Source organism: Prunus persica, chromosome G2, assembly GCF_000346465.2.
Source record: "Prunus persica cultivar Lovell chromosome G2, Prunus_persica_NCBIv2, whole genome shotgun sequence".
NCBI classification, from domain to species: domain Eukaryota; kingdom Viridiplantae; phylum Streptophyta; class Magnoliopsida; order Rosales; family Rosaceae; genus Prunus; species Prunus persica.
In genome coordinates this window covers 16,053,573-16,065,802 of record NC_034010.1, presented here as the reverse complement: position 1 = coordinate 16,065,802, position 12,230 = coordinate 16,053,573, and the positions used below count along the sequence as shown (strand labels likewise).

The following is a 12,230-nucleotide window of genomic DNA, read 5'->3' as shown; positions in this document are numbered from 1 at the left end:
CGGTACCACACCGGTACCCCAAGGATTTACCGAACTTATCCTTTTGCAGGTACTTACCCTCCAGAGTGGACCACCTACCGAGGACAGCGACCTGCCGAAGGGATAATTGAACTAAGTTGACGAAATACGTATTAAACCACTTTTTCGCATCAACAGTTTGGCGCCGTCTGTGGGAATTCGAAAAATCATCAACCCACAATCCCCTAAGCACATGGGGACCACTTCAAAACAAACGTTCCTAACGGAAGAGGGGGTACCGTCCGGAAGGCAGAGCGGAGCTAGCCCAGCGCTACCTCCAAGCACTCCCTTCGGAAACGCCCCCGCTACCCAAACAACCGCCGAAGCCGAGCTGACAGCCCAAATCGCATCCTTACGGAAGGACATGGCGAGGCTTCAGGAACACAACAACTTTCTTTCGTCCAAAGTGGACGAAACCCAGCAGCTGCTTCACCAGCACCAACCGCAGAACATGCAGACAACTCACTCTTCCGAGAGTTTGCGGAATCCCCGCGGGAAGAACAAACGCGCAAAGGTAGCGAAGGCAACGCCCGCACCTTCCAGAGAATTAGTGGTTCCGGCACCCCGGGATCAGCCGCACATCCCCAGGAAGGTCTACTCCGATTGCCGACATCGGATTAACGACCGGGAACGTCACAATGACAATCGGGAGCCAGAGAGAGAGAGGTCACCGATCAGGATTGGCGCTCGGATAAGGGACACGCGGATGAGAACCCTGGGAGATAGGTCGCCTATTCGGAAGATCAGGGGACTAGGCCCTGCCGAGTCGTCGGAATCCGAGTACGTCCCTTCCAAGACACCTCCCGACTACCGTTCGGCAACACCTTCGCGGTATGCGGGGGATAATTTATTAAACCTACAAAGGCAGTCGGAAGATTACAGTTCCGAAGAGATCCCTAGCCGAGACCCCATGGTCCGACTCCTTTTTCAGAAAGTCCAGAAAATGGAAAACGACAACGCCCGCTCCCAGGGGCCCGAGTGGGGAAAGCTTCAACCGGGGTCATTCACCAGGCGCATCCGGGACTCTCGGCAGGATCGGGAAGGGCAGCAGCTTCGGATACCGTTCTATACGGGAACGGAAGACCCCTTAACCCACCTTCACTCATTTCAGTCCGCCATAGGATGCAAGGGCTTGAGCGATGAAGGGCAGTGCCTGCTATTCCCGTCTTCCCTTACCGGGGCAGCCCTGAACTGGTTCTACCGGTTAGAGCCAGAAACGGTAGATTCCTTCGACGAACTGAAGCAGATTTTCCTCAATCACTTCATGATTCAAACGGACCGCCTTTACTCTGCCGATGACCTGTACACAATTCGGCAAGGAGAGGACGAACCTGTACAGTCACGAGTACTCAAGGTGTCCGGAGACAGACGACAGGGCAGCCTACGGCGCCTTTAAGAGTGGCCTTCGGTCCTCGCATTTTCGATACCTAGTACACAGCAGCAACTGGCGCACGTATGACGAACTGATGAAACAAGCGGCCATCCACGCAAAAGCCGAATACTTCAACTCAAAGCCCACGGCTTCGGCACCACGGGGAAACACCGAATCAAGCGCTTATCCGGCAAAGGTCACGTCCTACGGCAGTACCGACACATACTCGGCAGGTCAGAAAAGAAAGGACGACCGCGCCGATCGAAAAGAACCCTCGAAGAAAGGGAAGGGGCGGTACGGTCGCAACGACCACCGAGCGCCTCTGCCGAATCGCGACCAAGCCAATGAAGTCTTCACCCTGTTGAACACTACCTACGAGGCCGTCCTGATGAACGAACAGGGAATAATACCGAAGCCGAACGCCCGAAGACCAAATCGGCAAGACAACCGAGAGACCGGTAAATTCTGCCGATACCACCAGCACAACAGCCATAATACAGAAGACTGTATAAGCCTGAGAAAAATCGTCGAACGCTTGATCCGGGAGGGGAAGCTAGACCAGTATATCGCCCGGCAGCCAACGACGCCGGTGCCGAACGCAAATCGGCAGATAAATATGATAAGCACTATCAGCGGCGGCCCAACCATCGCAGGACTGAGCAATCGTTCGATGAAGCAGTACGTGCGTGCCGCACAGTTTCCCCAGGTATTCGGCATAGAGGTGAATCGCCGCCATGAAGCGCCGAAGGATCATTGGGAGCCGATCACGTTTTGCAAAGAAGAGGAACAGGGCATCCTCTATCCCCACGACGACCCAATGATCGTCAGAGCAGAAATTGCCGATTACGATGTAGGGAGAGTGCTGATCGATACCGGGAGCTCGGTAAACGTGATCTTTGCCGAGGCTTTCCGAGAGATGGGAATACAGGACAGCCAGGTCAACCGGCAGTTGACACCTTTGCTAAGTTTCTTCGGGGACATGGTCCAGCCAGTCGGTAGCGTAACACTCCCAATTACCTTCGGCACCGCGCCGAGGAGAACGACGGTATACGACCATTTCCTCATCGTTGACTGCCTGACGGCGTACAACGTCATTGTTGGGCGAACGACACTGACCAGGGTTAAGGCGCATCTTTCCCCACAATGCTGTTGATGAAGTTCCCGACCCCCAATGGCGTAGGGTCTGTCAGGGGAAACCAGCTGAGTGCACGGACTTGCTACGCCACGGCAATCAAATCAACCTCTTTCAGAATCCCGGAGGAGACCATGTCTGTGCAGGGAGTGCCGAACGGCACGGGACCAGTTGACGACCCAAGAGATGAGTCGCCAACTCCTCATACACAACCCGCCGAAGAACTGGAGACGATAACCCTGAACGAAGAACAGCCCGATCGTCGGGTTAAAATCGGTACCAGACTAACCCCTGCCCTCCGAGCGCAGTTTATAGACTTCTTACGGCACCATTCGGAAGTATTCGCGTGGTCCTACGATGACATGCCCGGCATAGACCCTGAAATCATCAGCCATAAACTCAGCATTTCCCCCGCCTTCAAGCCTGTCAGGCAGAAGCGCCGTTCGTATGATGCCGAACGGTACGAAGCCATGCGCACCGAAGTTGACAAACTTCAAACCATCGGCTTCATCAGGGAGGTTACGTACCCGGTATGGCTGGCGAATTCGGTCATGGTCCGGAAGGGTACAGGCGGCTGGCGAATGTGCCAAGACTACACAGATCTGAACAAGGCCTGCCCGAAGGACAGCTTTCCGTTGCCCCGAATCGATCAGCTCGTGGACGCCACCGCCGGACACGAACTGCTCAGCTTCATGGATGCCTATTCAGGGTACAACCAGATTTTCATGCACCCTCCCGACAGCGAGCACACCGCCTTCATCACAGACAGAGGGTTGTACTGCTACAATGTCATGCCGTTCGGCTTGAAGAACGCTGGGGCAACGTATCAGAGGCTTGTCAACAGAATCTTCGCCGAACACATCGGCAGCATCATGGAGGTTTACGTTGACGACATGTTGGTGAAAAGCAGAACAGCCGAAGAATACCTGCACAATCTGTCTATCATGTTCGGTATCCTGAAGGGCTACCGAATGAGGTTAAACCCGATGAAATGCGCCTTCGGTGTGTCTTCCGGGAAATTCCTCGGATTCATGATTAGTCACAGGGGTATCGAAGCGAACCCCGAAAAAATAAAGGCCATCATCGACATGGAGAGGCCAAAGACAACAAAGGACATTCAAAGCCTTACCGGACGAGTGGCTGCCCTGACTCGCTTCATATCCAAGGCTACCGACAAATGTGTACCGTTCTTTAAAGCCTTGAAAGGGGGCAAACGGAATATCATATGGACTGCCGAATGTGATAAAGCGTTTCAAGACTTAAAGGACTACATGGGCAGAGCACCCCTCCTGTCGAAACCACTACCTGGAGAGACTCTCTATCTATACCTTTCGGTGTCTAGCACTGCCGTCAGTTCGGTATTGATCCGGATACCGGAGAGGGCAGAGCTACCGATCTTCTATGTCAGTAAGGCACTCCAGAGCGCCGAACTTCGATATCCCCCATTAGAGCAGCTTGCGCTAGCCCTGGTGGTCTCGGCACGAAGACTTCGGCCATACTTCCAAGCACACGGGATCAAAGTCCTGACTAACCAACCGCTTCGGCAAGTGCTCCAAAAACCTGAAACTTCTGGCCGGTTGATCAAATGGGCGATTGAACTCGGAGAATTCGATATACAGTTCGTGCCAAGACCAGCCGAAAAGGGTCAGGCCATTGCCGATTTCATCTCCGAGCTCACCCCACCAACGGCACAGGAAATAAGCGAGCTAGATACCGAAACCGGTACACCGATGGAAGTAGACGCCGAACGGCTCGACGTCTCAAATCCCGTATGGACTCTGCACGTCGACGGCTCGGCAAACCAACAAGGATGCGGAGCCGGCTTGGTACTGACAACACCGGAGGGACTCAAGATCGAGTACGCCCTCCGATTCAACTTCCGAACCTCCAACAATGAAGCAGAGTATGAGGCCCTCTTGGCCGGCCTTCGGTTAGCTAAGAGCATGAATGCAAAACAGATCAAGATACACAGCGACTCCCAGCTCATTGTGAACCAGGTAACGGCAGACTTCGCCGCCAGAGACGCTTCCATGAACGCCTACCTTTCATCTACCCACCAGCTGCTCCAGAGCTTCCGAGCCTACGAGATCAAGCAGATCCCCAGAAGCGAAAACAGTCATGCCGATGCATTGGCACGGCTAGCTTCGGCAATCAATGACAAAGTCGGAAGAAAGGTGCCGGTGGAAATTCTTGCCCAACCAAGCACGGTAGCCTCCGAAATATGTACCGTACGGTACGAGGATACATGGATGTCCCCCATCTACTCATACCTGACCAACGGTACCATTCCAGAAGACAAGGCCCAGGCCCGAAAGCTTAGGTACCGATCGGCAAGGTACACTGTCATCAACGATGTTCTTTACAAACGTGGCTACACGACTCCGTATCTCAAGTGCCTTACGGCAGAACAGGGGAGCTACGTTCTCCAGGAAATCCACAATGGTGTTTGCGGCGACCACTCTGGGTCCCGGTCACTCGCACACAAAGCCTTTCGGCAGGGATACTTCTGGCCGACCATGCACCAGGACGCCTGTTCACTTGTGAAGAAATGCGATAAATGTCAGCGGTTCGGCAACATACAGCATATCCCCGCCGAACCCTTGACACCGATCGTGAGCCCTTGGCCTTTCGCACAATGGGGACTAGACCTGATTGGTCCGATGCCACAAGATAAAGGCCAGGTGAAATACGCTGTGGTTGCCGTTGACTACTTCACCAAATGGGTGGAAGCCGAACCTCTTGCAACCATAACGGCAGCAAGAGTAGAAGACTTCGTCTGGACTCACATTTGTTGCCGTTTCGGTATCCCGTATGCAATCATCACCGACAACGGCAGACAGTTCGATTCGGAACTCTTCAGGCACTTTTACACCCGCCTGAAGATCAACTTGTTTTTCGCATCACCGGCCCATCCCCAGTCAAACGGTCAGGTAGAGGCGATAAACAAAATCATCAAGAAACTTCTAAAACGGCAGCTGGACAAAGCCAAAGGAGCCTGGCCAGAAAAGCTTCCCGAAGCGCTCTGGGCCATTCGAACCTCTTACCGAACGTCCACGGGAGAGACCCCTTTCTCCTTGGCTTTCGGTTCGGAAGCCGTTGTGCCGGTAGAAATTGGGAAACCTTCCTACCGAACGGAAACTTTCGCTCTGAAGCCAAACGAAGAAGCACTCTCTCTGAGCCTCGACCTTCTGGAGGAGCACCGAGCGCATGCCAACCTTCGGAATGAAGCCTACAAGCAACGTGTCTCTCGGTATTACGACTCTAGAGTCAGGCACCGTTCGTTCCGAGTCGGAGATTGGGTCATGAGGAAGGTGTCCCTAGCAACTAAGGATGCCGCGGAAGGAACCCTCGGACCTTCCTGGGAAGGACCTTACGAGATCATCGGTATCCTTCGATCGGGAACCTACCGCCTAAGAGACTCCAACGGCAAGACCCTCGGTCATCCTTGGAACGTGGAACATCTCAAGTACTATTTCAAGTAACCTAGCCTACGGCAGGACTAAGTTGTAACCTAGCCTACGGTAGGACAAAATTGTAAATGCCTTTCGGCAGAGATATATAGAAAGCCTTCGGCACTATTACTTCGGAAATTCTTGTTACGATCTCTACTAGCCTACGGCTACCAATATAGGGAAGTTAACGTTCTACGGCATCTTTATTAGCCTACGGCAATAAAATATTTTCGATAGTGTTACCCTACAGATCCCATCGGAACTTGACAATTTCGAAAACAACTTCTATAACGTTATAAATCCTATACGGCAATAGGTACGATCGGCCACATAAAAACAGTTTCAGATCAAATCGAAAAGACAAAAATAGACAAAAATATGTGCATTTAATTTAAAGATGCCCTCGGCATCAAGGTGTTCGGCAAGTACAAAACTAAAGAAAAATCTAACTATTACAAGGAAATCGGAGACGGCCTTCAAGCTTCGTCGCCAGCAGCAGCCTCGGCGGACCCAGAGCCTTCGGCGGCGTCCTCCCCCTCATAGTCTTCGATCATTTCTTCGGTAATACCTTCTGGTAGAGGAGGAGGGTCGGCAATGAAGTTGAGGTTCAGTTTCTGCCCAGGGTTGTACCGCTTGAATCGGTACAACAGGTCCGCCATCTCCGAGCCCACTTCCTTATCCAGAAGGATAGAGAACTCGGAAGACGAACGGTACCCCTGGATAGCCGACTGAACCGCAGCCTCAATCTCTGCGGCCTTGGCCCGTTCCGATTCCGCCAGGGTCGTCTGAGCCGCTGCTTTAGCCCGCTCGGATTCCTCCAAAGCCGCCTGCACCGCATCTTTGGAGGCCTCGGCATCCTTCGTTTCCTCGAGCGCAGCCTCCAGGAGCCCCTTCATCTCTTTCACCTGCCGTTCGGCGGAATCCTTCTGCTTGACAAGGAGGGCGTGCTCCTGGAGTGCCTTGCCAGCATCGGCAACCTTGGACCTGCCGTCCTCGTACGCCTTCTTCGCGCGCTCGGCAGCAGTGATGGCCCGCTTAACGCAGAGCCACATGTCCATGGACGCCTGCGCACAACATAAGTGGTCAGAAAGCTACCCCACTTGACAAAATAAAGAAAAGGACGAAGGAAGAGAAAGATCTTACCGCAGCCTGAAGACGGAAGGCGCGTCCAGCCTCCTCCCGAAGAAACTTCTTCGGCAGTTCGTCGACCTCCGGCAGCTCCATCTGAGAGCCGAGGATCATGTGGTTGACGAACTGGACTGTCTTCGCCGGGCAGGCGATAGAGACAGCCTCGGTAGGACCATCCTCGTCCTCCACCGCGAGGACGGCCCTGGGCACCTCCGGCTGGCGAGGGCGCTTAGGGACCGGCTCGGCCTCCAGTTCGACCGTTTTCGGTCGCTTGCCGGCAGCCTTGGAGGCGGCAGCCTCGGTATCCCAATGCCTCGGCGCAGCAGCTTCACTGGCAGTCTGCCTCGGAGTGGCCTCGGCGTTAAGTTGCCGAAGGCGATCCGCCAGAGTCTGGTCCTCCGGATCCGGCAGCGATTGCCGAACGGTAGCCGCCTCGGGCTGCCTTCTTTTCTTTTTGCCCTCCAGGCCCATCATCAGGCGCCTCTTGGAGGACTCGTTCATCTTCCTCGCCTCGGCAGCTTTCCTGGCGTCCGTCACTGGTCAAAAAGGCACTTGGTCAATTCGGCAAACGAAGACAAAATACAAAATACAAAAAAAAAAAGAAGGCTACGTACTCTCGGCAGGGTCGACGAGGCCGGCTTTGATAAGATTGCCGGTGAAGAGAAAGCGAGGATAGACTCGCTCGGCAGCAGGCACTCGCAGCTTCACTCTGTCAAGCTGCCGGATCTCGCTCGGCCTGGGGCTCGGCTGTTTGAGTTTGCCTGTCGAAAAGGAAGATTAATCACTCAGAATAAGAATTAAGGAGTCACCTACCGATCGGTAACTCGAAAACCTACCGGCAGTCTGGAAAGTCGTGGGGACTCGAATGCTGGGGGTTGTTCCCGATGGCGATTCCCAGTCGCCGGAGAGCAACACCCGCCGATTCCTCCATGACTTCTGAGAGGTCGGCACCGAACTAACGAAATGCCCCCGCTCGGAGGCCTTCAGGCAGTTTGCCTGAACCCAGCCGCCATGATCGGCGCTCTTGGATTTGGTGACGTTGTAAAGGTACGAGAATTGCTCGTAGGTAGGCTCCCCCTCCTCGGCAATCCCGAACGCCGCAATCACCCCCATCAGGGCCACCCAGAAGTTAGGGTTGTATTGGCCCGGGGCGTACCCGATCTGTGCAAGGATCCTCTGCACGGCTGGTTGTAACGGCAGTCGAACCCCTTGCACCAGGACGTCGGTGAAGAAGGTCACCTCACCGTTCGCCGGGTCACTGAGGGACTCAACTGGGCTCGGAATCCTCATCCTTACCGAATCAGGGATGAGGTATTCGGCCCTGATCCTCTCCAACTCCCGTTCGGTGATCTTATTGGGCTCCAGGTAATCGACACCGAACAGAGCCCTCTGAGGCACACCCACCGGTATCCTAGGTGGTCCTCGGTGGACAATGGTTACCCTCAGGCGGGAGGGACCGGTGATATCCATGCTGCGACCGGAGGTAGAGGCCTCGGGTTGGTGCTCGAACGACCCGACACGGGTACCGTCCTTGTACACCGCGGCCAAGGGTAGCGGGTGCCCTGTCATGAGCCCCTTGCCGATGCCGTGGGTGGGAACGGAGTCCCCTTCCTCACCGAATAATTCAGCATCGTTGTCGCCTCCATCCTCGGCGGTGAGGCTCGCAGCCCCGCTGGACGTATCCCATCCCGATGACAATTCCCCATCGAACGCGTTGGGCTCATTGCCGAACGTCGATTCACTATCAGACATCTACAAAACAAAGAAAAGGGAAACTAAGGTTCATGCTGCACTATCCTACCGATACCTACATCTCTACCTATGGCCGCTAGACTACCGAAGGAAGATCCTACTAACGATCGGCTAGCCTATGCCATGGACAGACGTATAATAAAAAGGAATTTTAAGTGGGTACCGAACGGTATCTTACCTTGAGAGCTGTGGAAGTCGCTTGGATTACCGTTCGCACGCTTCGAAAATCGCCTGGTTACCGTTCGTACTCTTCGAAAATCGCCTGGTTACCGTTCATACTCTTCGAAAATTGCCTGGTTACCGTTCGCGCACTTCGAAAATCGCCTGCTCAAAGAACTCTCGCACTCTCACAATTGCAAAGTGAAACTTTCATCCGGAGCGACCTCTATTTATAGGGAGAGCGCTGTAACGGTACGCCTCGAAAGACGAAACGGCTCATCAATGCGCCGCCAAGCGTGCTTTTGCTCGCCACGTGTCGCCCGACAGATGGCGTCGTTTATTGTGCGCCAGGCACAGAAGGCGAAGCGCCTCTCTGCCCACTTGCCTCTCGACATCAGCGACCCCTCGTGTCCCAGGTCAATCCTCCAAACGAGCATACCGAACGGCAGTATAACTACCGGGCTGCCGTAGAGAATCAAATTCCCTTCCGAAGGATCTGCGGAAGAGAACTTGGGGGACTACTGTTTATACCAAAATAAACGGCCTATTATCACTGAACACGTGGAGGGAATCGATACTGATCAACGGACCCCTTCGGCATACTTCCTACCGAAGCCATCTATCTTGGCCCTTTTTACCATCAGACACGTGCCATGCTCACAATCCATGCCCAGTGTCCCACATCGGAAATATGAGCACAGCGCACACCTCCCAAGGCCTATAAAAGGAGACCCATATCCCCAAAAGGGAGGGATCAGAACTAACGGTACGCTATCGTGTGATCTATCAGTTAACCTTACTAAATCCGTACTTACTTAAGCATCGGAGAGCCTTCGGCCGGTACCACACCGGTACCCCAAGGATTTACCGAACTTATCCTTTTGCAGGTACTTACCCTCCAGAGTGGACCACCTACCGAGGACAGCGACCTGCCGAAGGGATAATTGAACTAAGTTGACGAAATACGTATTAAACCACTTTTTCGCATCAACACATGTACTACAATTTGACTCATGAAAAATTCAAACCCAAACACTTAGCATATACTACGATATTCAACACCATATGTTATTTAATATTACAGTGCATGATCTCATATCAAATCATGGTGACTGGTAGAACTCTTGAGGTATGCAAATGTCCAGATGCCTGCAGACAGTATAGTTGTATTCGTTCAATTCGAAGTAGAGCAGAAAGGATTGGGTGGTATCGTTAGATTTTCAACTTCTCTTTCTAACATATGAACTACAACTTTCATAGGAGGACGATCTATTGGGTGCCATTGGACGCACCATAGACCCACAATGGCAAGTTTCTTTGCAATTTTAGCATCTCCTTCATCCTCAATATGGATCCGTAGGCCGTCTCCTTGTTCTAAAAGGTTATAAATCCATTCCGGAAAGTAGACTTGGCCGGTGGAGTCCTCCATGACCTTAAAATTTTTTCTGCCACCAACCATTTCCAGCAACAACGTCCCGAAACTATAGACATCTGACTTGTACGACACGCTACCGAAGTTCCTAGAGAACACTTCGGGTGCAATGTAGCCCATGGTTCCCCTGACGGTTGTCATGGATATTGCGCTTTGATCCCTTGCGCACAACTTGGCTAGACCAAAATCGGAAACTTTTGGAGTGAAATTCTGGTCTAGCAAAATGTTGTGGGGTTTGATGTCGAAATGGAGGATTCGGTGGTCACACCCCTGGTGAAGATACTCAATTCCTTTGGCAATACCTAAAGCAATATCTTGCAACTTATCCCAACCAAGGAAAGAATTTTTATTATCTGCTGATGATAAAAAGTTTTGTAATGAACCATTTGGTAAGAATTCATACACAAGAGCTCGTATAAACCCATCAGCACAAAAGCCAACCAAGCGAACCACATTGACATGGTGCACGCGACCCATTGTTCCCATTTCATTTGTAAAATCTTCTCCATTATTTTCATTTGAATTGTTGAGGATTTTCACAGCAACAAGCAATTCAGAGGAAAGCTTCCCTTTAAAAACTGTTCCATAGGCCCCTTGCCCCAACTTGTCCTTGAATTGATTTGTTATCCTCTTAATATCAGCATAGGAATATCTGCTTGGCTTCTGAGCTATGTAATCTTCCAAAAATCTTTCAATTCTCAACTGATTTGTTTTCTCTGTTTTGTTGGAGATATAGACATGGTAGATGATGAGAGCCCCAACTGCAATAAGAGCCACAGAAACTGTGCAAACTGCAGATAGAGATAACAAAAATTAACCTAATTACATGTGATTCGGATTTATAGTCCAGCAATGCAAGTGCTTTAATTTATGGACAACTCACCTGATATCTTTATGCATGTCCCTCTACGGCTACTATCTGTAAAAGTTGTTATTTAAGCTAATAAGAACTTTTGCTATGAAATTAATAAAATTATGAGTCCTGACTAATCAGATCGAATTTGAATGACTGAAAATAAATAATATTTGCTTGCAAAGTACTGCAACAAAGCCAAGTTTAGTTAAATGATACCTTCAGGGAAATCTAAACATTCGCTTTCTGCAGTCTGAACATGTGCAAGACTATATTCACTAATCTTTGATCTACATGCCTTGCCCATCTCTTTGCAATGTCGACATGATGGTTTGGACCAATGCAACTTCATAATTTTCTTCATTGCAAAGGTTGGTAATATGTCTGGAATTGATGTATAGTCATGCAGTTTGGTACAAGATTCTAGGGGAATTCTATCAACAGAACATTGAGCGTTGACAGCGTATGTCTGGTTTTCATGATTGTCAAGGTGGTAAGGTCCCAGTTTCATCATACAAAAACGGGTGAATGATCTTTCTTCTGAATATGGACAACTGAATAGGGTATAATTATAGTTATCTGGTCCAGGCACAAATTGTAAGGGAGAAGAAGATGAACAAAGGTCAAAAATCTTTTCCGGTGTGTTAGTATTTTGGTAATAATATATTTCGATCTCCTTGAGATGTGTAGTCAATCCTTTCCACGAAGAGGTTGTCAGATGATGATGGCATCTCGAGCACAACCTCGTCGTTAGTGCATGAGGATTGACTGCTTACCTTTAAGTCGAAATGGGAATCGGATGGCTGGGCTGTGCGGATTACATCTTTCTTCTGTGCAATAATTTTCACGGCCTACTCCGCCCTGCACTGCATCTACATATACTACTATGAGCAACCAGCATAAGAAGTTGACCAGAAGCATTATTTCTGATG

At 51.2% G+C, this 12,230-nt stretch overlaps 2 protein-coding genes and 1 pseudogene across 2 annotated transcripts; 2 read left to right on the top strand and 1 right to left on the bottom strand.

Annotated features, from left to right (window-relative positions):
• On the top strand, nucleotides 1,485-2,543 carry LOC109947373. Its single transcript, XM_020557323.1, has one exon. It carries the CDS (start codon nucleotides 1,485-1,487, stop codon nucleotides 2,541-2,543), a length of 1,059 nt encoding a protein of 352 aa, XP_020412912.1.
• LOC109947372 lies at nucleotides 2,543-6,004 on the top strand. Its single transcript, XM_020557321.1, has one exon. The coding sequence runs from the start codon at nucleotides 2,543-2,545 to the stop codon at nucleotides 6,002-6,004; it is 3,462 nt and encodes a 1,153-aa protein (XP_020412910.1).
• LOC109947371 lies at nucleotides 10,107-11,638 on the bottom strand (annotated as a pseudogene).

Coding starts and splice junctions, on each gene's coding strand:
- LOC109947373 (XM_020557323.1), top strand. CDS start 1,485: ATGAAACAAGCGGCCATCCACGCAAAAGCCGAATACTTCAACTCAAAG.
- LOC109947372 (XM_020557321.1), top strand. CDS start 2,543: ATGAAGTTCCCGACCCCCAATGGCGTAGGGTCTGTCAGGGGAAACCAG.